General features: G+C 40.7%; 1 protein-coding gene across 7 annotated transcripts in view; it reads left to right on the plus strand.

The window, feature by feature from the left end:
* Positions 1-22,628, plus strand: part of LEF1 (lymphoid enhancer binding factor 1) — a 170,879-nt gene extending 148,251 nt beyond the window's left edge. For 3 of the 7 annotated variants that reach the window (XM_043973276.1, XM_043973277.1, XM_043973280.1), the window contains 3 exons: positions 1,088-1,136; positions 1,765-1,805; positions 21,424-22,628. In XM_043973276.1, the coding sequence (XP_043829211.1) occupies positions 1,088-1,136; positions 1,765-1,799 (84 nt within the window). In that variant the 3' untranslated portion in view covers positions 1,800-1,805; positions 21,424-22,628. The remainder of the gene's footprint in view (positions 1-1,087; positions 1,137-1,764; positions 1,806-21,423) is intronic. The other 4 variants (XM_043973274.1, XM_043973275.1, XM_043973279.1 and 1 more) reach the window with 2 other exon arrangements.
* Positions 22,629-23,754: the final 1,126 nt, after the last annotated feature.

Consider the following 23,754-nt stretch of genomic DNA (forward strand, 5'->3'; position numbering starts at 1 on the left):
TTTATTCAATGTCACTAAGTTTCAATCTCCCATTTTCCCTAGTGATCAGCTGGTTCCACAGCGGATCAGGTGATAATATGGGAGGAAGAAAAATGTATTTGTGACTGAATAAGCATAAAAAAGGGAGTGATTGGGAGTACATGATACACACACAAAAAAAACAAAAAACAAACATGTGTACAATTCCATTAGAGCTCTTAGATTAACTGCTGCTTTTTCTATCATGTCTAGGGTGTATGGAGGTACAGTATACATTATTAAGTCATAATTATTTGAAAATGAACATCCTAAATCAAATTTGACCATTTTTTCTATATAAATAATAGCCTACTATACTATAATATAGTATACTATATATAGACTGTAAGTGGTACAGTAGATAGTGTGCTGGGCCTAGAGTCAGGAAGACTCATCTTCCTGAATTCAAATCCTGCTTCAGACACTTACTAGATGGGGGACCCTGAGCAAGCCACTTAACCAATTCTGTTTGCCTCAGTTTCCTCATCTATAAAAGGAGCTGGAGAAGGAAATGGCAGACCATGCCCGTATCTTTGCCAAGAAAACCCCAAATGGAATCACAAGGAGTTGAGCATGACTGAAATGATTAAACAAGGAGTTCTACTAATAAAATTACTTTAATGACCACTTATTCCTTGGGGAAAACTAGTAAGGATGGAAAATGAAAAGTTATAGAATTATAGATAGGACTTACAAATGAGACCTAAAATTTTCAGCACATTATTGAAATAAACAGGAACTTTTAAAGCATTTAAAGTAAACAAATGTCTTTGCTATCCCATCCTTAAGAGGTGGATAAAATTAACTTCTCTTTCCCTTGCTCTCATTCTCCCACCATCATTCCCACCTAACCCCTCTCTTTCAATCTATCTCTCTATCCCTTGCTTTGTCTATGTCTCTCTCTCTCTTTGTATCTCTTTGTGTGTCTATTTCTGTGCCTGTCTCTCTCTTTCCATGAATAATATGATAGGAAAGAGAGGTATATTCTTATGTCAGGTCTTTCTTCTTCTGTTGACTTAATATCAAACATGTCACAGGTAAATGACATGATGAATTCCCTGTTTTTCAGGGTAAGAAAAAGAAGAGGAAGAGAGAGAAACTACAGGAATCCACATCAGGTATGCCCAAAGTGACTTTTTGTGTCCAGTTCACATGCTTCTAAAACCCTGTGCTCAAAGTGACTCTCTAAATGCTGCCATATTCTAGAGTTCCAAGTTGGTTTTCTTCTCTTTTCCTTCCTTATATGCTTTTTTAAAAATTGAAGAGATTTCTTTTTAATGCGATCTTGTGAAAATGCATTAAAAACCCCTTTACCTTGGAATCCTCGGTGCTAACTGTGTTTGAATGCTGAATTCTCTGCTTCTATTGCTTGGCTGTGTTCTCTTTGCCTTTATCCATTCTGTCCTTTTCCATTTGCATAAGCCCTGAAAGATGTTTTATTACATGATTATCATAGGCTACATCCCCTTGAAGTATTTTTCATAGTTTCCTATGTTATTTAATGTAAAACACAAAGAGAAGCTCATCTTTCTAGTAGATAGGCTCAAGGCATCAGTGAGGTCTTATTTTTCCCTTCATTAAGAAACATTCCCACTAACCTATATGACACAAATAAAACTGGCTGGTAAAAGAACCACAAAAAGCAAAGCAAATACTTCCACATGATGTTATAGCGTGCTACATGTTTGGAATGTACAAAAAACCCATCTTCAATGAATCTTTGTTAAAGGACACAATTTTCTCCAGGTACAGGTCCAAGAATGACAGCTGCCTACATCTGAAGCATGGTAAGAATGTCTCTCTAGCCTTCCCGCCGAAATGAGTTATAAAATAGGCCTTTGCTCATGACCCTCCTTGCCAACTCTGATTCCATTCCGTATTATAATTTTTTTAAACAAGGAAAAACAGGAACCAGTTCATAGCATCAGTTTTCAGATCTGATCATTTCTATACCACTATGTATTCGAAAATGGCTTTTCTTTTGCTTCTTAGTTTTCCCCGTCTGCTGTCCTCAATCCCACCTCCCTCCCTTCAGCCCACCAACCATGCCTTACTTCCACTAGCATCTTGCCATCCCAAGGGGGGTATGCACGGCTTCTGCGTTCAGAACCCTTTTAGCCAGCATTGGGGAAGGGGATCTATTCTTGATTAGAATAAAGCACCAAGGCCAAGGCATTCCAGTTCATGCTGCGTTTCAGACTTTTCTCTGTTAAGTGAATGTTAACACTTAAAAATCAATTTGTTTCTCAAGGAAAAGATAGTATTCCCTTTTACTATCCCAAGTCATAAAGTTTTGAATGGATAAATTTTCCTTTCCTAGTAATAATTGCTTGTTCTCATTTGCATATTTTAGAAATACCATATATTAATTTAATTTCTTTTTTATAAGAAATGCTTCTTTTTTCTTCTGTGGTCACATCACTAAAGTTCATTGAGTGTTTTCCAGTGATACTAACCATATTCTCATCATGAGCCAGGTTTCATCTTTGCTGATTGATGGCAATTCCCACTGTGTCTTACTGTTTCAATCTTGTGACCTCTCCTCAAGAACCCAAACCCCTCAAAACTAAGCATTTATGGCTTGTTCAGGGCAGCTAGGTGGCACAGTGGCTCCACTGGCCCTGGAGTCAAGAGGACCTGAGTTCAAATCTCACCTCAGATACTCGCTATGTGACCCTGGGCAAGTCTCTTAACCCCAATTGCCATCTCCAGTCATCCTGATGTATATCTTGCCACTGGATCCAGATGGTTCTGGAGGAGAGAGAGTGAGGTTGGTGACCTTGAACACCCATCCCTCACTTAAATCCAATCAGCTACAAATCATGACATCACCCCAATGTCATGGTCCTCTTCCAGAACAAAGAAACAACAATACAACTTGTTCTCTTTGGGTTCATTTTTTTTTTCACTCCTAAAAAGTTCATTGACTTTAGTGGAAACTCCATACCCAAGAAAGATAATAAAATGTCCTCTAAGGGGGGATTAGCTTTTTACTGAGATTCACACACATATTGGCAAAGTAAATTCTTAAACAGTATAATGTTTATGTTTTTTTAAAGAAATCTTTAATCATATATTCATGTTTTTATATTCTCGCTTTTCTTGAAAGAATAGGGTTTGAGGGGCTTGGGCCCTAATTAAGAGACACTGATGGCCACAAGTGAAATTTTCCCAGGTATTTCTAATTCCATTGAAAGTGCAGTTAGGTTCTCATTAGTATGAATAATGAATCCCCTATAGAATGGTCACATTATTCAAATTTACATTGCACATTTCCATTGGGCTATAATCAGTTGCCATATTTTATATAATTATAACTTCTAATAGCGCAGATTCAAATAAATTCAGGGGATTCGTTATTTGCACAAATCAGGACCTAGCTATAGGAACTGGAAAGCAATTTCTGCTTTTATAAGAAGGAATTAAAAGCTCATAGACTGTCAGCCAGAAGTGCTATTTTGAGCTTTATTCACAAGTCAGAATTGTCCCTTCTTCCTACCAAAAGCATGGCTGTTTCTCTTCCTTACTAGATTCAGCCTGAGTGTCCTTTCTTTACTTGGAATCACCAAGTCAAAATGGCAAGCCTTGGTTAAGCAGAGCCCCATGAAATCATGGTATCTGCTTACCTAGGCTTTAGACTGCTGGTATTTTAGAAGAATGTGACTAAGCAAAGTGGACACAGCCTAAAGCACCAGACACTTCAGCCTCAGGTCCAGGTGTTCTTTCGCTGAATAAAATGTGATGCCACATGTAACCTCCATAGCTCCTGTTCTCCTCGTGTGAGGACGACTGTTCAGATTGTCGTACTGTGTGAAGAAGCTCACAGGTGGAGAACAGAGAGAAAGTCACTTTAACTAGATTGTAAAGCATGGGAGAGGAATGATGTCCATTGAAATGGGGAAGGTAGGTTTGGACCACCAGGTGAGAGTTCAAGAAGCTCAACAGAAGCATTTGTATTTGGCCCTTGAGGCAAGAGGAACTCAATGGGATTGGTTGAGTGGGGGAGTCATGCGGTCAGACTTTCGATGAAGGAGCACTGGCTGCCGTGTGCAGGAGGGACTGAAATGGGGGACGTGAGAGGATCCCTCTGTTGAACAGGAATTGTAAATACAAGAGACAAGGTGACCTCTTCTTCCTCTCTCATCCCAGTGTCCTCATTGCCCTTCTATGGCCCTGCCGTGGTTCTGTTATAGCTTCTCTGAGGTACATGGACCAAAATTTATCATGTTTGACAGACTGCTGGAAGCAGAAAGCTCTCTGACTTTCACTAGTTGTATCATCTGCTATACCCTCCACCCCATATGGGTGCCAGGACTCAATGGGTTATTTTAGGCCTTCATCATAGCACACCTGCAGTGCTGAACCCCATGTAATAACTACCCGGTTTTGCAGTAGAGAGGTATTTAAATTAGAACATGAGCATGTCTATAGGGAGATTTTTTGCTCAATAAACACATCAGTCTTTCAGAGCTAACTCCTCTATAATGAAAATAGAACCTTAATAATAATCCTCATTGCATGCATATTACTAATAGATCAATACCTCCGGCAGGGCTTTCCTGAACAGAAAGTCACATGTACTTTCCACCTCCTAGGAGAAAAAGAGCCAGGCAAACAAAAGAAGAAAGAGAAGAAACAATTCTGAAACAATTCACCAAAGAGCAGCCTTCTTATCCCCATTCCCTCTGTTCCTTCTTTGGCTAAAATAGCACGTTAAAGCCATGACTAGTGCTTCTGGTCACGGACAAGGACCTCATCTCCACCTACTTGACCAGATCAACCTCATGTTGTCAGCTCTGCCAGGAGGGAATTCTTTGTGAATCCAAGAGTTTTGAAATACCCCCTGAATCCTGCCCCTTAGAAGACCCTTCCCATACTGGCTGGAGTGAGGTGGGGGACAGAGGGTGTTTTGTTCCTGCTCCCTCTCACAATTAGAGGATGGCGGGGAAGACACTCCAGAATACATATCCAAGACTGAGAAATCACACCATGTAAAGGCAGGATAGTGTAGGCTCTGTACCCTTCTTGGGCCTTGGGAGCAAAATGAGAAGAGGATTACTAAGTCTGTACTGAGGTTTATTTACTACATGGCAAAGAGTTAAAGTCCTTAGTTGTCACAGGAATTACTCTTTCTGCTTTCCTGCTCTTTTTTTTGGATCTGTTGCTTCTTCTGGGTCTCCTGGGAAGCCAACGAAAGCTACTCAAAAAGGTTAGACTTGACGCTGCTATGTCAGGGGGATCTTCAGTCTCTGAACCTCCTTCAAGGGCGTATAGTCCACTCTCCTGTGGCCCTCTCCCCATCATCTTTTATGGACCTGGGCCTTGTTACACCACCAGTCTGCCACGATTCTGGCTCTCTTAGGCCTTGCATTGATACCTGTGCCCTGGCTGAAGAAGGCACTTCCTTAGGTGAGCCCCAAAGATTCTTCTTCCCCTGAGCTTCAGGAGGCTCTGTCCTGGCCTTTGTACCTTCCTCTCTCCCTTTTTTAAAGATCTCTGTCAACCTGGTCCTCTGAAAGGTGTATTTTTACCTAATTCTGGCCTGTTTCTGATATGAAATACATTTGGTAACCTCTTTGTGAGGCAAAGTCAAATCTGGCCTGATCTCCCTTTGCATCCTGTGGTCTAAACAGAGGACTCCATCTTTCTCTGGAGACTATAAATCACATCAGCTGCCTCAGATTTTCCCTTGTTACCAGTTCTTTCGACTTCTTCAAGCCCTTTTTTTGTGACCCTCACTGTGGTGCCAGCTACAAAGGGGAGTGTTTGTCCAGAATAATAACTAATATTTCTATAGTGCTTTTCGAGCTTGCAAGATTCACCTTTGACAGACAAGGCAACTGATTGAATGCCATCTCCAGTCTCACAGTTTGTATCAGCACTAATAAGCTCATTAGAACCTAGAGCCAGAAGGAATCTTAGAGATCATTTAATCTAGCCTCACTTTGCATCTGAGGAAACTGAGGTCCCATTGCCAGGATTCAAATCAAGTCTTCTGATTTTGAGGCCAGAATTTTCTCTACTATGCTGCCCTATTTTTAAAATGTAATTATATTTTTTCAATGAATATTCTTTCTGATCCCCCATTGGAAGACAAATAAAACCATCATAACAAGTACTATACCTCATAACAAGATATAAAATTACTTTGGTTTTTTTTGCCCATCCTATTTTTTTTTTGGTGGGGCAATGAGGATTAAGTGACTTGCCCAGAGTCACACAGCTAGTAAGTGTGAAGTGTCCGAAGACGGATTTGAACTCGGGTCCTCCTGAATCCAGGGCCAGTGCTTTATCCACTGAGCCACCTAGCTGCCCCCTGCCTGCCCAGTTTTTAAAAAATCATTTCATACCATTTTTTTTAAAGCCTTTAAATACACACTGAGTTACAGGAATGATTCCCAACAAATGAAAGAGGGGAGCTTTCCTTCACATAGATAACCAAAATTGACATATGGGAAAGTATCATAAAGTATAAATAATGTTATAATGCTTCATAATAAGAGCACTATTTTGTATTTGAAGAAATTACTTCCATTTGGTCTGCTTAGGGTCACTAAAAATGTACTTTAAATTAGCAGTAGGGTTTCCATCACCTGCACACACATAAAAGTCTAGATTATTTAGTTGTCAGAGAATGGGAAGTTGAGGTCATGTGACTTCTTGCTTCAATGTGTTTTTTGTTTTTACTTTCAAAATCTTTCTAAAATATATTAATACATTTTCTCGTATGATTCACTGAACATATGGGATTCTTTGATGATTGAGGATATTGCGGAGCCATGATTCTGCTAAGTGCATATTATACAGTACTTTAGGTGTAGTAAATGAAAAGAAATCTGAATAAACACAGATGCTGGAATAGTTTCTGAAAGTTGAAGCCGCTTTCCCTCCCCCCAATAATTAGAAGAATTGAGTCTTTCAATTAGTTGAAGCCCTATCCATTCTCCTTTAGTTGCAATGCCTATGAAGTGACTACACTCCAAAATATCCCTTTTAGAGACTATATTCTATATTTCCAGTTATATGATGTGAAGTGTAAAGTAGTTAGGGGCTCATACTTCCCCTTACCAGAACTATCTGGTAATTGTAAGTGTTACTATTTGCATTCTGCCCTTTTGAAAGGAAAGGGATCCAGAAAGCTAGTGACATTTGGTGCATTTTCGGCACCTCTCATTCCATGGGTCAGGAAATTAAAGAAAAGGGAGATGATGCTTTAGAACACTGCTGCTACTTTCAATTCATTAGCCTATGCTGCCTCCCAGTGTTGCTTATTATTTATGATTAAGACAACTACATGGACCGACATGAAGGGGGTTCTGTTTACTGACTTGTAAGTGCACCAAGTGCCTTAACATTCACCACAGAAGTTATATTGCCCACATCACCACATCTAATTGCTATTTTTCTTTGCCTTGCAAAATGCTTTGGCTCAGCTATGAGAGAAAGGCAGTGGGAAGTAGAGGGTTGGTTTTGAACTCCCTGGATGACTGCAAGTGCTTAGCTTCTGGGCCTTGAATTTTCTACTCTGAAATGTGGGGAAGGGAATCAGAGCTCCTCCAAGGTTCCTTCCAGTCCTCAGTCTATGGGCTTACGATCTTTGAAAGACTTTGGAGGAAATTGGATTCTTGGGTCGTCTGCAATATAGACAGTGTCTTATAGGGGCAAATTCTCTCAGGATATTTGCATAATGTTTTGAGTTCTTGGGAAATACATCATGTGATTTTGTTATTTGCTTCTCAAAGAACAGTAACCACATTAGAGTTGCCCAGGATACCCAAAAAACTCTGGGCTCTCAGTAGCTGGAGAAGATGAACTATATTTTATTAGCACTGGTTTCAGTGGTAAGAACTGATAAAGTTGCTTTCCAATACTTTCCCTTTAAAGTCAGCTTCAGAATATTAGTCAGATCTTCCCTATTGTCATAAAGACAACATACACAGGATCTTAAAGAACAGTGTGTTGTCAGGCTTATCTTAATGGTCTGATAATTTTAAGATCAAAGGACACCTCCAAAAGAAGGATTTTTTTTTCTCCTGTGCACCTATGGCTTAACGTAGTACTTGGCATGCCGCAGATGCTTGAAAAGTGTTTATTAATTGATATGTTCACTTCCTACCACTCTTCTTATATGTTTATATTTTTCTAAGACCTATGATTTCACCAATGTGAAACTGAAGTGTTCCCTTCACTCATTCTTACTGCATCCCCGGGGCAGCTGGGTGGAGTGATGAATAGAGCACTGACCCTAGAGTCAGGAGGGCCTGAATTCAAATTGGGCCTCAGACACTTCACACTTACTAGTTGTATGACCTTGGGTGAGTCACTTAACCCCAATTTCCTTAAACATCCAGGCCATCCCCAATCGTCCTGATGTATATCTTGCTCCTGGACCCAGATGGCTCTGGAGGAGAGTGAGGTTGGTGACCTTGCACCGCCCTCCCTCACTGGAATCCCATTTGGTGCATTATGATGTCACCTCCTGGCATCATGGTCCTCTTCGAGAATAAAGGACAAACAGCAGCAACAACATTGCCTCCCCACCCCCTCATGCCTTAGTATTGCATGAATTGCAGTGGCTGAAAATTTTTCTCGCCTGGTGTCAAGAACTCCTAATTTGGGGTGGGGGAGGTGGGGACAATTTGTATTCATTCTTATAACAAGTGCGACCCCAAACATAGAACATTCCCGTCACTCTGAATTGGATTATGGAATGATGGTCAATTATGAGGGAACTCGCCTTCTGAAGTCACTGAAGTCACACCAGGGAGCCCATATATGCCATAAAGAGTTCATAAAATCATAGATTTTAAACCTACAAGAGACCTTAGAGGATTTCTGGTTCATCCCTCTCATTTTACACATGAGGGAAGGGAGGTCCAGGACAGGGACTTAACTTTTCAGGATTGCCCAGATACTAACTGTCAGAAGCAAGATATGAACTCAGTGCAGGAGGGTTCTGGGACACCAAATACAGGGTCTTACCCAAGGTTTTACCCTACCTCTCTAAAGTAGAAATAGGTCTTGAGTTATGTAGAGGCAAAAAAAAAATTGAGACAAAGAGTGGGGAGACTTGAATTTGGGTCCTATCTCTGCCATTCACTTTTTTTTTAATTAATGTTTTTGGTTCCATGAAGAAAAATCTTTCTTTTCTTATTCCCCTCTGTTCTCCACTAAAAAATAAAGAAAAACACATCCCTTGTAACAAATATGTGTAGTCAAGCAACACAAACCCCTCCATTTTCTGACACTGAGTTATTATTTCACCAAAATCCCTTTCACCTCAAGGGCCTTCTGTAAAATGAAGGCTGGATTATACCAGTAGTTCTTAACCTGGGGTTTGTAAACCTTCTTAACATTTATTTTGACAACTAAATTAAGTAGAACTGGTTTCCTTTGTCATCCTGTGTGTTTTATTTTGTGCTTTTGAAAACATGATTTCAAGAAGGGTTACACAGGCTTCACCAGAAAGCCAAAAGGATCCAGGACACAAAGACAGTCCCTGCATCTCTAAGGTCCCTTCCAGCTCTAAAATTCTTTTATGTTCTTTTATTTGAGACATGTGCCTTTCTGTCTGATGCAGTTTACTGTAAGAATTGGAGTAGAAACTAGGTGGTGCAGTGGATAGAGTATCGGCCCTGGAGTCAGGAGGACCTGAGTTCAAATCCAGCCTCAGACACTTAACACTTACTAGCTGTGTGACCCTGGGCAAGTCTCTTAACCCTCATTGCCCCACCAAAAAAAAAAATAATAATTGCAGTAGAAGTTGTTTCTTTGTAGGACACAACTGTGTTCAGGGTATTGAGTGCCCACTTTGGTGAATTTAAATATGAGTAGCATTATGTTATATCAGCTCAGCCCCACACTGAACTTTTATTTATTTTAAAATACATTTTATTGATGTTTTTGTCTTTTTAAAAAATTAGTAGTATTTTATTTTTTCCAATTATATATAAAGACAATTTTTAGCATTCATTCTTACAAAATTTTGAGTTCCAAAATTTTTTCCCTCCCTACAGCCTCCCTTCTTCCTAAAATAGTAAACAATTTGATGTAGGTTATATAAGTGAAATAATATAAAACATATTTCCATATTAGTCACAGTTGGAAAGAAAAACAGAACAAAAGGGGAAAAAATTGAAAATACTAAGATCTGCATTTAGAGTCTTATCAGTTTTCTTTCTCTGGATGTAGAATAGCATTTTCTATCATAAGTTCTCTTGATCTTTGTATTGCTGAGAAAAGCTAAGTCATTCACAGTTGATCATCATATAATGCTACGTACAGTGCTTTCCTGGTTCTGCTCATTTTACTTTGCATCAGTTCTTTCCAGGTTTTTCTGAAATCTTCCCGTTCATCATTTCTTATTGCACATTTATATACCACAACTTGTTCAGCCATTCCCCAATTGATGGGCATCCCCATAATTTCCAATTTTTTTCCACCACAGAAAGCTGCTATAAATATTTTTGTACATGTCAGGCCTTTTCCCTTTCTTATGATCTCTCTGGGATACAAGATGTTATTTCTCACTGTCCTCCATTTTGAGCCATCCTTCATGACAAAGTATCAAACACTCCACAGTCATTTATTAAACACCTTGTTGGCTCCATAGATAAAGTGCTGGACATGGAGTCAGGAAGACTTGAGTGCAAATCCAACCTCAGACATTACTAGCTCTTGGCAAGTTACTTAACTTCTGCCTACCTCATTTTCCTCAACTACAAAATGGAGATAAAAATAATAACTACCTCCCAGGGTTGTCATGAGGATCAAATGATATCATATTTAGGGGCAGCTAGGTGGTGCAGTGAATAGAGCACTGGCCCTGGAGTCAGGAGTACCTGAGTTCAAATCCGGCCTCAGCCACTTAACACTTACTAGCTGTGTGACCCTGGGCAAGTCACTTAATCCCAATTGCCTCACTAAAAAAAAAAAAAAAATTATATATTTGTTTAGTGCATTGTTGACCTATTGCTTGACATAGCAAATACTTAATAAATGTTTCCTTCCTTAAGCACCTACTATGTGCCAGCCATTGTGCTACATGCTGGGAATACAAAAAAATTTTTTTAAATAAAACAATCCCCATTTTCTGTTAATAAGATTTTCTGATATGATAAAACAGCAACATTCCAGTGTTTTAATAAATGTTTATTTAAGAATATTTAGAATTCAGCATCTGCCAGGTACATCATAACACAAATATTTGGTTTGTTGTTGCTTTACCTCAGCAACCTAAAAAATGAGTGGCGAGATGAAATAATTTTTAATTGGAAAGATTCAATAAGCTTCACTAGTTTAAAAATGTGTAACTATATAAACTGAGTTATTAACTTTGTGTTTACCAAAACAAATCACCCAGCTAGCCTTTTTTTTAAGTATGAAAAAGCATTTCAGTTTAATGGTTTCAATCATCTGATACTTAAAAAACAGGACTAAGAGTAAAAAAACAAGCTGTCAATTACCTCGTGGCTATTAAAAAGACATGCAAGAAAGAAAAAATATTTTTGCCTTCCTAGGTCTTATCTTGGAGATTTGCTAGAGTAAATAAAGAATTTTCAAGGTTTTCTCTGCTTTTCCTCCCCTTTTCTAAATAAAAACCTTTGCTTTTGTTTCATTATGGCCCAGAGTTGTAAGTGAGGTGTGCCAACAGAGCAGAGAATGTTCATTGTGTAATGCCCTAGGTATGGCCCGTAAGTAGTTTCCTGCTTGTGGGTGAAAAATAGAAGTGAGAACTTTTAGGACGCTTTTCTACATTTATAATGTCTAGTGGCCTTTAGGGTTTTCCTAAAATATAAATCTGGTCTTCAGTGCTTATAGTACTGCTGGCCCCAACTCAGCTAATAGAGTCAGGGACCATTGTGAAAGTACTTTCTATTGATAAAGGTTGTTTGATGTAGGGTACAGAATGCTAGAGTTGGGATCAGAGAACTCGGGTTAGCAGCCCAGCCATGCTGCTACTCGTGTGACTTTGTTTACCTCTATTTAATTTAAGAAGAATTCCTAAGAGGACTTCTAATTGACCTTGCTCTGCTTGCTGGTTCAGTTCCCCAGACCCCAGGAAGCATGGTCAGTAATGATGAGCCACATACAATGAAGCATTATAGCAACTTCCCTATTGGCAATAGCCTCCATGATACTAGAAACAAAAGTTAAGATATTTTTGAAGAAATAGGAAAGAAGCAGTCATAAACTTTATTTATGCTTTAGTTATCTCATCCAAAGTCTCTGAAGTATGATTGACATCAAAACAGCAGCCAGGAGATTTAAAAATTACGACTCATTTTCTGTTCTTTAATTAGTATAGCATAATCAGTCTTTCAAGTCACTGGGTATAGATTCAAAGAAAGACAAAAACCCAGCATTAGTAAGACCTGGGTTCAGGCACCACCCCTGCCACATACTATTTATGTAACACTGGACAAGCCATTGAACCTCTCAGTGATCTAGACATATCTCTACATCAGGGATTCTTAACATTTTTGGGTTCTGGACCCTGTCTGGTGAAGCCTATGGACTCCTCAAGATAATGTTTTTAAATGTGTAAAATGCATATGATTACAAAGGAAACCAATAATATTTAAGTATAATTATCACAAAATTAAAATAAGTTCAGGGATCCCCAATTAGGAACCCCTGCTTTGGTAGAGCCAGCTTCCTCACCTCAGCGTTCCTTATATCAATGAAATCACCATTCCGGTCCTTGTCTCCACACTCATTTCTGTTCTTCAAGGCAATAAAAACACCTGGCTCAAGCCATAGCCTCACCAACAAAGCCACCAGGAGGCCTACACAGTTTGAGTAGGCAGTGGAAGAAATGTCATTCTGGAGGAGGGCATCTGAGCCTAGTGTTTGGGAAGACCTATAAAGAGACACAAGGGTTAATGGTCTGCTTTGGGTCCTGATCCCATGGCTGCAGATCCAGCCACGTGGGTTTTTTTTTCCGTATTTCACAATGATGGGAGCTCTATGGGGTGCCCTCCTGAAATGAGCCTTATAAATGATGTTTTCCAGGACATTTTGCTTACACTGTCAACTAGAGGGTGGGAGTCTTGACAATCTAAAGAGAAATACATAGTCTTCCTTTAAAATTTAAAATCTAGCATAAGAAATTACCTCCCTGCCCATTCCCCTTCCCAGTCTCTTGGGAAGCACCCCATTTTCCAAACCAAAAATTGGTATTTGTACTCTAGAAAGGAATATTGGTTTTGGGGGTTTGTTGTTGTTGTTGTTTTTGGGCAGGGCGATGAGGGTTAAGTGACTTGCCCAGGGTCACACACAGCTAGTAAGTGTCAGGTGTCTAAGGTCGCATTTGAACTCAGGTACTCCTGAATCCAAGGCCCGTGCTTTATCCACTGCGCCACCTAGCTGCCCCCAGGAACATTGCTTTGGCAGAAACCTCCTCAACATTGTACTTTTGTGATGACTTTGTTATAGGGAATCTTTACTAATGCAGTGTGGCAACTGCTCTGCAAATCATTGTCTTAAAGCATTTTACAGACTACTTGAAAGGGTTAATGGATTTGCCCAGTCACACAACCAGTAAGTGTCAAAGGCAAGACTTGAATCTACGTCTTCTTGACCCAGCTCTCTGTTCACTGTACTGCAAAACCATGATGATGACAGTACATGGAAAACCTCACCCAACTTAGAAACAGAAGCAACAAACAAGAATAACAAATGACATTTTTATTTTCTTAAAAATAAAGATCATCCCAGAAAATTCTGGATGTTTGGTCACCTTGGGTGATGAGGACATAAAAGGGTGGCGATGGGGCCCCTTAATCCACATCTTTCTCCATCCATTCCCAATCATAGCCCTTACTTTTCCTCTTCTTCCTTCACCCAAACTGTTACAATTCAGTAGTGAAAGACGTGGCCTGTGGCGGATCCACAAATCCCAGATGTTTCTATATGCAGAACATTTATCTTAGAGTTCCCCTCATCACATGGTTCATCACATTGACCTGAATAAAAGAGGCTGGACAATCAAAACAGTATAGCTAGTCTAATGAAGACATAATATTGCCCAAGTTTTCAAAACCAGTCTTCTCCTTGGCTACCTTTTGTTTGCTCACCAGCTGGTGCCTGGGGGTAGTCATGTGTGTGAGCCTGTCTTGATTAGTTTGGAAGTTCCCTAATGCAAAGATTAAAAGCAATTCATGTAAGAATATGGCCTGGTTCTATATGGTTCTATGGCCTGGTTGATGCAGACCTAGAGTCAGGAGGGGTACACTAAGATGCTGCCTTGAACAACTCCCTTCAGCTCTCTGTCTTAGTTCCCTCATCTGTGAAATGAGGCCGTTGGACTGGACACCCACTAAAGTCCCTTTGAGCTGAAGAGCTGATCCTATAAGAATCTCAGAACAGATCACCATGATGGTCATCAGTACCTCAACATTCCTGGGTAATAGAACTGGATGGAGTAAGAGAAGCCCTGTAGTTAGTACTCAAAGGCTTGTCTTTAGAGCAAAGAAAAATGATCCTAGTTGATTTGTGCTTAGCAAAGCATTCTTCTCCCTGTTAAGTAACTATTCCTAAGTTCAAACAGACGTCTTGGTGCCTTCTGAGAGAGACAGGGAGAATGAGAAGCATTCAGCTGAATGCCGCCTGCCTCATTTTTATCTGCTGTTGAGCTTTAAATCTACACTTAAGCTTCATTTCTTGTGCAGATATTCTTTAGTATTGCTTGAAAAGCCCCATTTCCCTCTTGGGGGCCTCTCTCTGGCTCTTATCTTATTTGAGGTTTTCAGGATTTATTCTGTCTTAGAGAACATTTTTAAGTTATTGATCAGCACTGGTGTATACGTTTTCCATTTATTATTAGAAGTTCTATGTCATACATATTTCCTGCATTCTACCGATTAAAATCACGACTTCTTAACCAAAGGCAGGGTGGTACAAAGCAAAGATCACTGATCTTAGAGATACAAGACCTCAGTCCAAATCCTAGCTCTGTCACTCACCACCTTGCATGACTTAGACAAGTCAGTTTCTTTGCTTCCGTTTCCTTTGTAAAATGACACTGTTGGACTGGATGACCTCAAAGGCTCTTGAAAGTTCTCTCTGATCCTATGCAAGGACCCCCACAGTCCCTTCCAACTCTGTGATCTTAGGTGCAGATATACAGAGATAGAAAAAATGGGGCCACTTGCTTTAAAAAGGGCAATAAGATCTGGATTCGTCCTAAGCCAGTTTCAAAGGAGTTTCTTTTCAGTATTAGAAGAGTCATAGTGGTGAGAGATTTGAGAATTCACAGTGTTCTATATTAGATTCACTTTGTTATTTGTAATCATCGAACACTTTGATTTACTTGAAGAGTTTTGGAAAAATCTGTTTTTCCATAAATTGTCCTATGGGAGTGGTTTCTTGACCAGCCTGGCCTTTGAGAAGGTCTTGTGAATCCCTGCAGGGACATTAATTCAGCATGCTTGTTCTGCATGGGTATTATGTGTACACTCATAAAGGGGACAACAAAGGAACACCAACAGAAAAGAGAAACCCATAACAAAGGACGTAGGACAAAAAATACAAGCACCTGGGATTTTGTTTATTAATAGCTACAGGGTAAGCCCAAGGAGAAACAGCCCTGATTCGTTGAAAGTCTTTCTGATACTGCCAAAGTCTAGTTTGCAGATGAGCTAGTTTTCATTTGTTGTGCATTCTGTGATGCTAGCTATGCAGATGTTCCTGACCAAAGGTGGAAGGCAATTTCTTGGCTCAGCCTCAGTAAAGACAAAAGTTTAGGATGAGGCAAAGAACCACTGGTAGCTCGGGACCTCCCTCTTCCCTTTGCTCTGGGTCTCCCCCCCCCCCAACATCCCCCATGCTGGGAATCTTCACTTTACCTTAGGGCTTTGTGGTTGGTGTGCCGGACCATGGGTATTGGGAGTGGAGGTTAACACAGCTGTATAAACAAGCCTGGGTTATGGCCATCCATAACCACACATTATCATTTTAACTTTTTTTTTCCACAAATACTGGGTAATGCCTCATTCCAAGGCACAGGGACTAGATTTCTGAAGTTATATTTTTTTTTAATCTGAGAAAAGAATAACTTTTCAATCCAGGTTTTTGTCCCCCTCACCCTCTGTATTTCATATCCTTCCTTCCCAATGAGTTAATAAGTCATTGTTTCCCATGGTCTAATGCTGCTTCATTAGAGAAGTGACAAAGGGATTTATGTTCAGTAGAGTGACCCAGTATAAGAGAAGAACAGTTTGCGCCTTATAGGAGAAATGTGTGACTTACCTTCAGAGTAAACCCTTAAAGACAGGAGCTCTGTATAGGCATGGCATTCTGCACTGGAGTGGTTCACACCCCAAAATGAAATCACGGGTTTGGGAGTGTTTTTGTCCGTTTTCCCCAGGGCAGTGAAATTTCAAGCATTGGCACAAGGTGTGTGGTGTGGTGTAAAGCAATTTCTGCAATTAAAATCTGTGTCTCTTTTCACCTCTCATAAATCCTGCTCTAATCTTTCTCTCCTCCCCTCCAATTTTCATGTCAGAACTGAAACTGGTTTTTTTCTCTTTTTTTGGTTGTTGTTGTTTCTGGAGTGGCATTGTGGGAAGGGGGGGGAGCACCTCCCTTCTCTTTCCTAGCATCAGATCTTAACCAAGGTCTCCTCTTAGCAGGGAATAACTTGGCCATCTTGTACCTGGGTCTTGAAAAATTGATTGGACCAGGCAGAGTGCTGCAGGGGCTGGACACAGGGAAATGGCTATATGCACTTCCCTTCCTAGACACAACCCCTCCTCCACTGCCCAACCATCCTATGTATTTTGTTTATTTTGTCCTTCCTGCTCGGGGTCTGCCTGGGTGAAGGCAGTGAAACTCTAAGGAAACATGCCAACACTTTGCCTTTAATACAGTTTATGTTTGGACTATAAAGCAAGCGTCTCTCTGCTCTTTCCCTTCCCATTGTCTGTCTGTCTCTCTCTGTCTCTCTGTCTCTGTCTGTCTCTCTGTGTCTCACACACACACACACCCTTTCTCTTTTGCACATCCTTTGAGTCAGGGGGTAAGAGAACCTCGGAGTACAAATAGCTCACTTAACAAAAGTAGATTTTTTTTTTAAATGTGTTTATTTTAAAGCCTTTATTATCTCTTCCTCCCACTGTCCCATCTGCATTGAACAATTAAAAAAAATAAAGCCCTCATAACAAATATACGCAGTTCAGCAAAGCACATTCCCTCAGTGGCATTTTAAAGCCTTGTTTCTCTAGTTATGATAAAGTGTCATCCTGGTGCTCCTACCTCCCCTGGGTATTGGTTCCTAGAGATCTAACATTGAAATCTTTCAGTTAGACAGGAGGCCTTCCCTCGGCTCCCTCCTGCCTTCTCTCTTTTCTCCCGCCTCTTCCCCACCTTGTGAATCACCTCTTCACAGTAGGTGATTTGGCTAGCCTATGATGCAGATCACACTTGACTTGTTGGGATAGTTTGAGAAGTTCAGCGTTTGGTCCATGAGTTCTTCATGTGGATCATTTACATTTTCTCTCAGTAGCAACTGTTTAGAGGGCCCCCTCCCCACTCAGATATCCAGTAACGAATGGCACAGACAGTGGCTCTCACTGTGGATCGAGCCCAAGACTTAACATATGTAAAATGTGGCTCGCAGCACTTTCTTTGAAGCCTAACCACAGCCATGGAGCTGTAATTGCAGCCTTTGATTGCGCCGACTTCACTTGTGGATTGGGCTTTGCTAGGGCATGCCTGGCTTGGCGAGGCTTCAGCTGCAGCCCCCCAGTGAAGTCTTAGATGTGGGGAGAGTTCCATCTCCTTAGCGCATGCCTGTGGTTTCTTGAAAAGAATCCTGATTTGACCTGTTTTATGTCTCTAAAACACACCACAAGGCCCCCCTTCCCTGCTTCCCTATGCTTTAAGGTACAGGCTGGGTCTGTCCTCAGAGGGCAAAGAACGACTTCACTTGCTCCTGGGGCCTTTTTTAAAAAAAAGGAAAAAAAGACTTGTCCTGGTGGTGTTACTTAAAGGTGTGCACAGTTGTCCAGTGGGGTCACACAGCAAACTTAAGCCAGGATTAGTAAGAAAAGGAAGCATGTTTTGCCCAAGTATATTTAGTCCTGTTCAGATGCTGAGACACTTACCGAGTCTGTTAGGACAGGGGACGGGGCGTGGAAGAATGCCAGCTAACTTTGGTTTGTTTGGGGGTTTTTGTGGGACTTGCCCAGGGTCACACAGCTAGTAAGTGTCAAGTGTCTGAGGCCGGATTTGAACTCAGGTACTCCTGAATCCAGGGCCCGGTGCTTTATCCACTGCGCCACCTAGCTGCCCCTAACTTTGGTTTTTTAGCTTTATCATGGTCAAGTAAGTACAAGTGGCCCAATAATCATTTTATATTTATGTCAGGGTGATAGAATTTTAACCATTCCATCAACAAGGCTAAAAAATAAGCCTATTGAGCACCAGAAAGACAAAAGCTATATAATAAGAATGTCCTTGGCTAAAGGGATGGAGGGAGAAAGGAAGCCTTTAGTCGGGAGGCAGGCCAAGGAGCAGTGCCATCAGGAGTTAGGCCTCTGCGCTGCATTTTGACTCTGGCTCGGGAGAAGAAAAGGCCTTGTTTAAGAATGGAAGCCTAGAGCAAGGCCATGGAAATTATCTTAACCTTGTAGCTTCAAAGGGGCGCTTACTAGTAAGAAAAGGGAGTGAGGAAAAGCCGCAACAGACGAACACTTCATTTCCTCCAGAAAATAGACGTTTCTGGCTTTTAATGGACAGGCCACTCTGAATCACCGCATTTGTATCAGGTTCTGTGAGCCACTGGCTTGGAGCCTCAAGGCTATTCCTCAACAGGAAGCTGAATGTTTTTATGTAAGACTGAGAGGAAAACCTTCCCAGGAAGAGTGACCTGGACCAAACCTTTGAAAATCTGGGATGAAAAGGCACAAAGTAAATGGAAATCTACGGGGTGCATTCAGCACTGATTCTGTGCTGTTTGCTTGGACTCTTCCTTTCTCCTTGGAAAGGTAGAGACCTTCATAACTCTTTGATCCCCATGTACTACTGGGTAGGGTACCACTGCAGGAAACTGGGTGGGACGGGATGGGGGTTGGGGCTGTGAGATCCCCCGTTAGGTCAGAAAAAGTATAATTACATAAGAAAATAGAAATTCAACATGTCAGTAAAAGGCCTCCTTAGTTGAAACCATTACTTTTGTATGTAAACATTGGGCCTCACCTTCACAAAGCATTAGGTGCCTATTTCAGCCACCATTCTATATATGACAAGGAACCCTTCTATCTAACTTGAGTGCTCTAGTTTTATCACAGTTAAGTCAGTTCAAGTGGCCCAGCAGTCATTTTATATTTATGTTAGGAAAGTTGAATTTTAATCATTCCATCAAGTCTTGATTAAGCACCAAAAAATCTTGCTTAGGGACAACATTCAAGCTTGCCATTTGCCATCCTGTTTCAGAAACAATCAGATTAGTGTTCAGTGTTTTACTTTTATTTCTCTTCTTTCAATCTTAGTCTTCGCAAACATTCCCAAATAAAAAGCAGATAGAAATCCAAGTCATCTAAGTTTGTTAAGAAATTGTGTCACTATATAGAAGTGGTCTTATCAGGTTGAGCCAGTTGGGTGCAAGAGTTCTAAGATACTCAGACCTTCTCTTCTTCAAGGTTGTGTTTGGAATAAATCTATCCTAAGTGTGTGTTCAGTCATTTCAGTCATGTCCAACTCTTCATGACCCCATTTGGGGTTTTCTTGGCAAAGATACTGCAGTATCTTTTCCTTCTACAGTTCATTTGACAGGTGAGGAAACAGAGGCAAACAGGCTTAAGTGAATTGCCCATAGTCACACAGGTAGTATGTGTCTGAGGCCAAATTTGAACTCAGGAAGAAGAGCCTGGAGCTCTATCCACTGTACCACTTAGCTGCCCCATTGCCAGCCTAGAGCAGCTGCCAATTTCTAAAGTCATATGGGAAAAACTCCAGAGAAAAGTGCTTTCTTTAGCAAAGATCTTGAGGTGTGATTTGTCCTATTACAAATAACATTGTCAATGAAAATAAGTCCATTTCTTCTCCCTAACTTACTGAAACTGTGATTTTTGAGGTCTGTTGACTTCTTAGCGTTTCTGATGTTCACCATGACCGTCATAAGCACTGTCTACCTCACATGTCCATTAAACACTTGCCATGTACCTGGCATGGTTCTAGGCACTTGTGTTGGTTGTCCAGAAGACAAAGTTGGGTTGTTGTTGTTGTTTGAGTGGGAGAGGGGGGCGAAGGTGTGTTCCTTGAGAATATTAGGATTAAAATAGAGAGACTAAATGGTCTCTGGGGTTCCTTTCAGCTTTAGGTCTTTGAATCCTAATGTGATGACAGACTTAGGGATAATAACAAAGGACCCGTGTGTGTGTGTGTGTGTGTGTGTGTGTGTGTGTGTGTGTGTGTGTGTGTGTTTTAGATAATATACGTGCTTTCTCTGGTAAATTGTAACACACACGATACCAGTATGGCCTCCCCAGCTTTTTTTTTTTTTTTTTGGTTTTCCATTATACACAACCTATAGGCAAGTTTGTCAGAGTTTAGTTATTAATGGGTCTGAAGGGGAGGACTTTTAAGGCAATTCTTATTACAGAATAGTTACTGCTGAGTTGTCCAGAGTGTTGTACAATACTGAGATCATAAGATTTAGGGACCTTTTAAGGCTATATCTAGTACAATCTCCTCATTTCATGGGTGAGTTATGCCACTGTATAGTGGTCCCATCAGGTTGAACTACTGGGGGAAAGATTTCTAAAACACTCAGATCCTTTTCTCTCCTTCAACGTTGTGACTTGCTCAGAGTTACAAAAGGTATTAGCGATAGACCCGGGGCTCTTCTGGCTAAATCTAGTGTTCTTTCTACTGCCTGATCTAGGAGTTTTACCTCCTAAGGCAGAAAGTACTGAGAGTCCCATTGTATATGGGGAAATCACATCGTTGATTCAGTGCTCAATTATGGAAGGAAATGTAGGCTTCATTCAAAAGGAATTACTGTTAAGTCATTTTTATTTTTCAAGGTGTTTGTTTTGGATTTGTTTGTTTTTAGCCAATCTAGCTAAGTGGCACAACAGATGCTGCTAACTCATTAAAAAGCAAAAATATGCCTAATTAATCAAGTATGTGGTGGAAGGTGCATGAATCTCAACATTTGAGAACCCTGATGTTGAAACATTCTAATTGTGTTGCCTGAAGCCAGAGTTCCTCTTGGGACTAAGCACAATCCACCTTTGGGAGAAGCGAGTTTCACTAATGGACAAAAGAAATACGGAGGGTTTGTGAAGGTCTTATACTAGAGACATTAAAAAAAGTGAAGGTTCTATTTGGGGGTGGGGGGCAGGGACTTTCATCTATGGATGGTTCATATTAATAGCATTTCATTTGTTCCTTCTTGAGGTGGAAAAAGGAACTCATTCCCGACGTGCAAAGCCAAGGCAGCAACCCCAGGGCCTCTTCTGGAGATGGAAGCCTGTTGAAACCCCAAACATCTCCTCGGTCTGAGCAGTTGACCCCAAAAGAGTCTTGATGTCCACTTGACCCTGTGGTTACTGCTAGAGACATTGAACCATAAGGACAATCACTGCCAAACCCCTCTTTGCTTCTACTGCAAGAACCCAGTCCTGAAAGAAAAGCATAAGAAGATTTTAAAACATCAAGCCCCACAAAATTGAAATGCACATGAGAATGCTTGTAGGCTTTGGGTCAGTTGAGAAGCTTTTCTCCCTTCATCTCTGCCTTGTACTTCCCAGAGTATTTCGCATCCATGTCTGTACCTTTTGGCAAGCAAGGTAACCTGGCCATGTCCGCCCGCCTGCTGCAACCACCTGGAGCCAACAGCCAGCCAGCACTCAATCACCTGCCCATCGCCCCATGAGGAATTTGTGGAAGACCTCTCTGTCTTTGTTTTTGTCTCCATTGTTTTCTCTCTTCCTTCCTCCCAAACTTTTTATTTAATAACAGTGCAAAAGGATCAATTTTATGTTTGCTTCTTTTTTTTAAACTTGAATGCTTTTATATTTTTAACTTTTTAGTTTTAATTTCCTTGGTGTATATTTTCCTAGCTATATGGTCTTTTAAATAAAATTCAAAGATCTGGAAAAGTAAGATTTAAAAAAAAAAACAAACTGAAAGAAGTCCAAGAGAAATCTTGTCTGAAAATGTGGCTTCTCTGTGACCGATTTGTAACAAATAGTGGCCTCCGTCTTTGTAAGGTGTCACATAGAACTAATTAAGTGTAACCACCAAGTCAACTTGTCAGTAGGCATGTTGATCCTGCTTCACTTTAGTCCTCTTTGTAAACCTAAGCAATACATCCCACAGATTGGTTTGCAGTGAGTTTTCCCTTTCTTCTTTATCTCTTACCCCTTCTTCTTGTAAAAAGCCCAGCACTTGAATTGTTATTACTTTAAATGTTCTGTATTTGTATCTGTTTTTATTAGCTGATTAGTGGGATTTTATGCCAGTTGTTGAAATGAGCATTGCTGTACCCATTTGAAAACAAAAATCTGCAAGGTGTAGCCTTTGCCAAAAACTGTTAACTAAAGTTTTGTCATTCCAGTTTGAGTTAATGTGCTGAGCATTTTTTTAAAGAAGCTTTGTAATAAAACAACAAAAAAAAGTGTCACTTCATTAAGAGTGAATTGTCTGATAAAGTTGGATTAGAATAGATTTATTAGGGACATTTAGGCAAGTCTGTCTGTCAGACATCCTGAACAGAATTGTCCATTTTTTTTAAACCTCTGCAGCTATACTGTACTTAGAAGTACAAATAGAGGGTTGCCTCTGGGTGGAGTGGAAAGCGTTCCTTGTCTCCACTCCCCCTTCCCTACTTAGGCAAATAATCAAATAAAATGTATGCAGCTTTGCCTTGTCCTGTTTCAGGTGGAGGTGGAGATACACATCCCAATTCCTTGAAACTGACATCACCTGTCCTTTAATCATTTTCATTGCTCTCCTCTGTACCTTCTCCAATTTCTTCTTATTCGACCTAAACTATAATCAAGAGTGGGGAAAACACCTGACAATTTAGTGCTGGTCTGATGATGGGGCAGTCCCTTTTTTTAATTTGTCATTGAACCCACTTGACTTAAACCGTTCCAAACTGATTGTCTCTGGAATGTTAATTCATCTTTAGCTTGTTGACTGTGCATCCCTGCAAAAATAATGCAAAAGGGGCTTAGGAATAGGAGACACTTAAATGCAAGGGGAAACAAAGCCCTCCTGGATGCTGGAGGGAAACCTCCACATGGTAGCAGGGTTAGAGCAGGTTAGGATCTGCAACAGCAACACCCAGTTCAAAGTGAAAGAGACAGACAGACTTGGGATGACATGGATTTCAGCTTGGGCTCTTTGCATCAGTCCCCTTCTCCCTCAGCCTCATTCCTCATTTTGCGGGTTATACTCTCAGGAAAAACTTCCCTTAATAAGCTCATTCGTAACAAATCCCCATAAGTCCCGACTTCTTTAGGTGTTACATGGGAAGTAGAGTAAGGAGTCCCTCAGAAGGTGTGCACTGATGGGGTCTGGAGCCATCTGTGGGGGAAATGCCCTGACTTCTGCCTCCTCTTCTTCCTGGTTTGACCTTGATCTGTTTTTGACTCTCCTTTGCTGCTCTTCAGTGAAGTGCCTAAGAGAGGATGGCTCTGCCTCCTGGGAGATCTGGACTAGCAGAGGTTACAATTGGCAACCTGCTCATTACCAAGGTTATTCTTTCTGGTTACCCTGGTT

The sequence above is a fragment of the Dromiciops gliroides genome, chromosome 6 (assembly GCF_019393635.1).
Source record: "Dromiciops gliroides isolate mDroGli1 chromosome 6, mDroGli1.pri, whole genome shotgun sequence".
NCBI classification, from domain to species: Eukaryota; Metazoa; Chordata; class Mammalia; order Microbiotheria; family Microbiotheriidae; genus Dromiciops; species Dromiciops gliroides.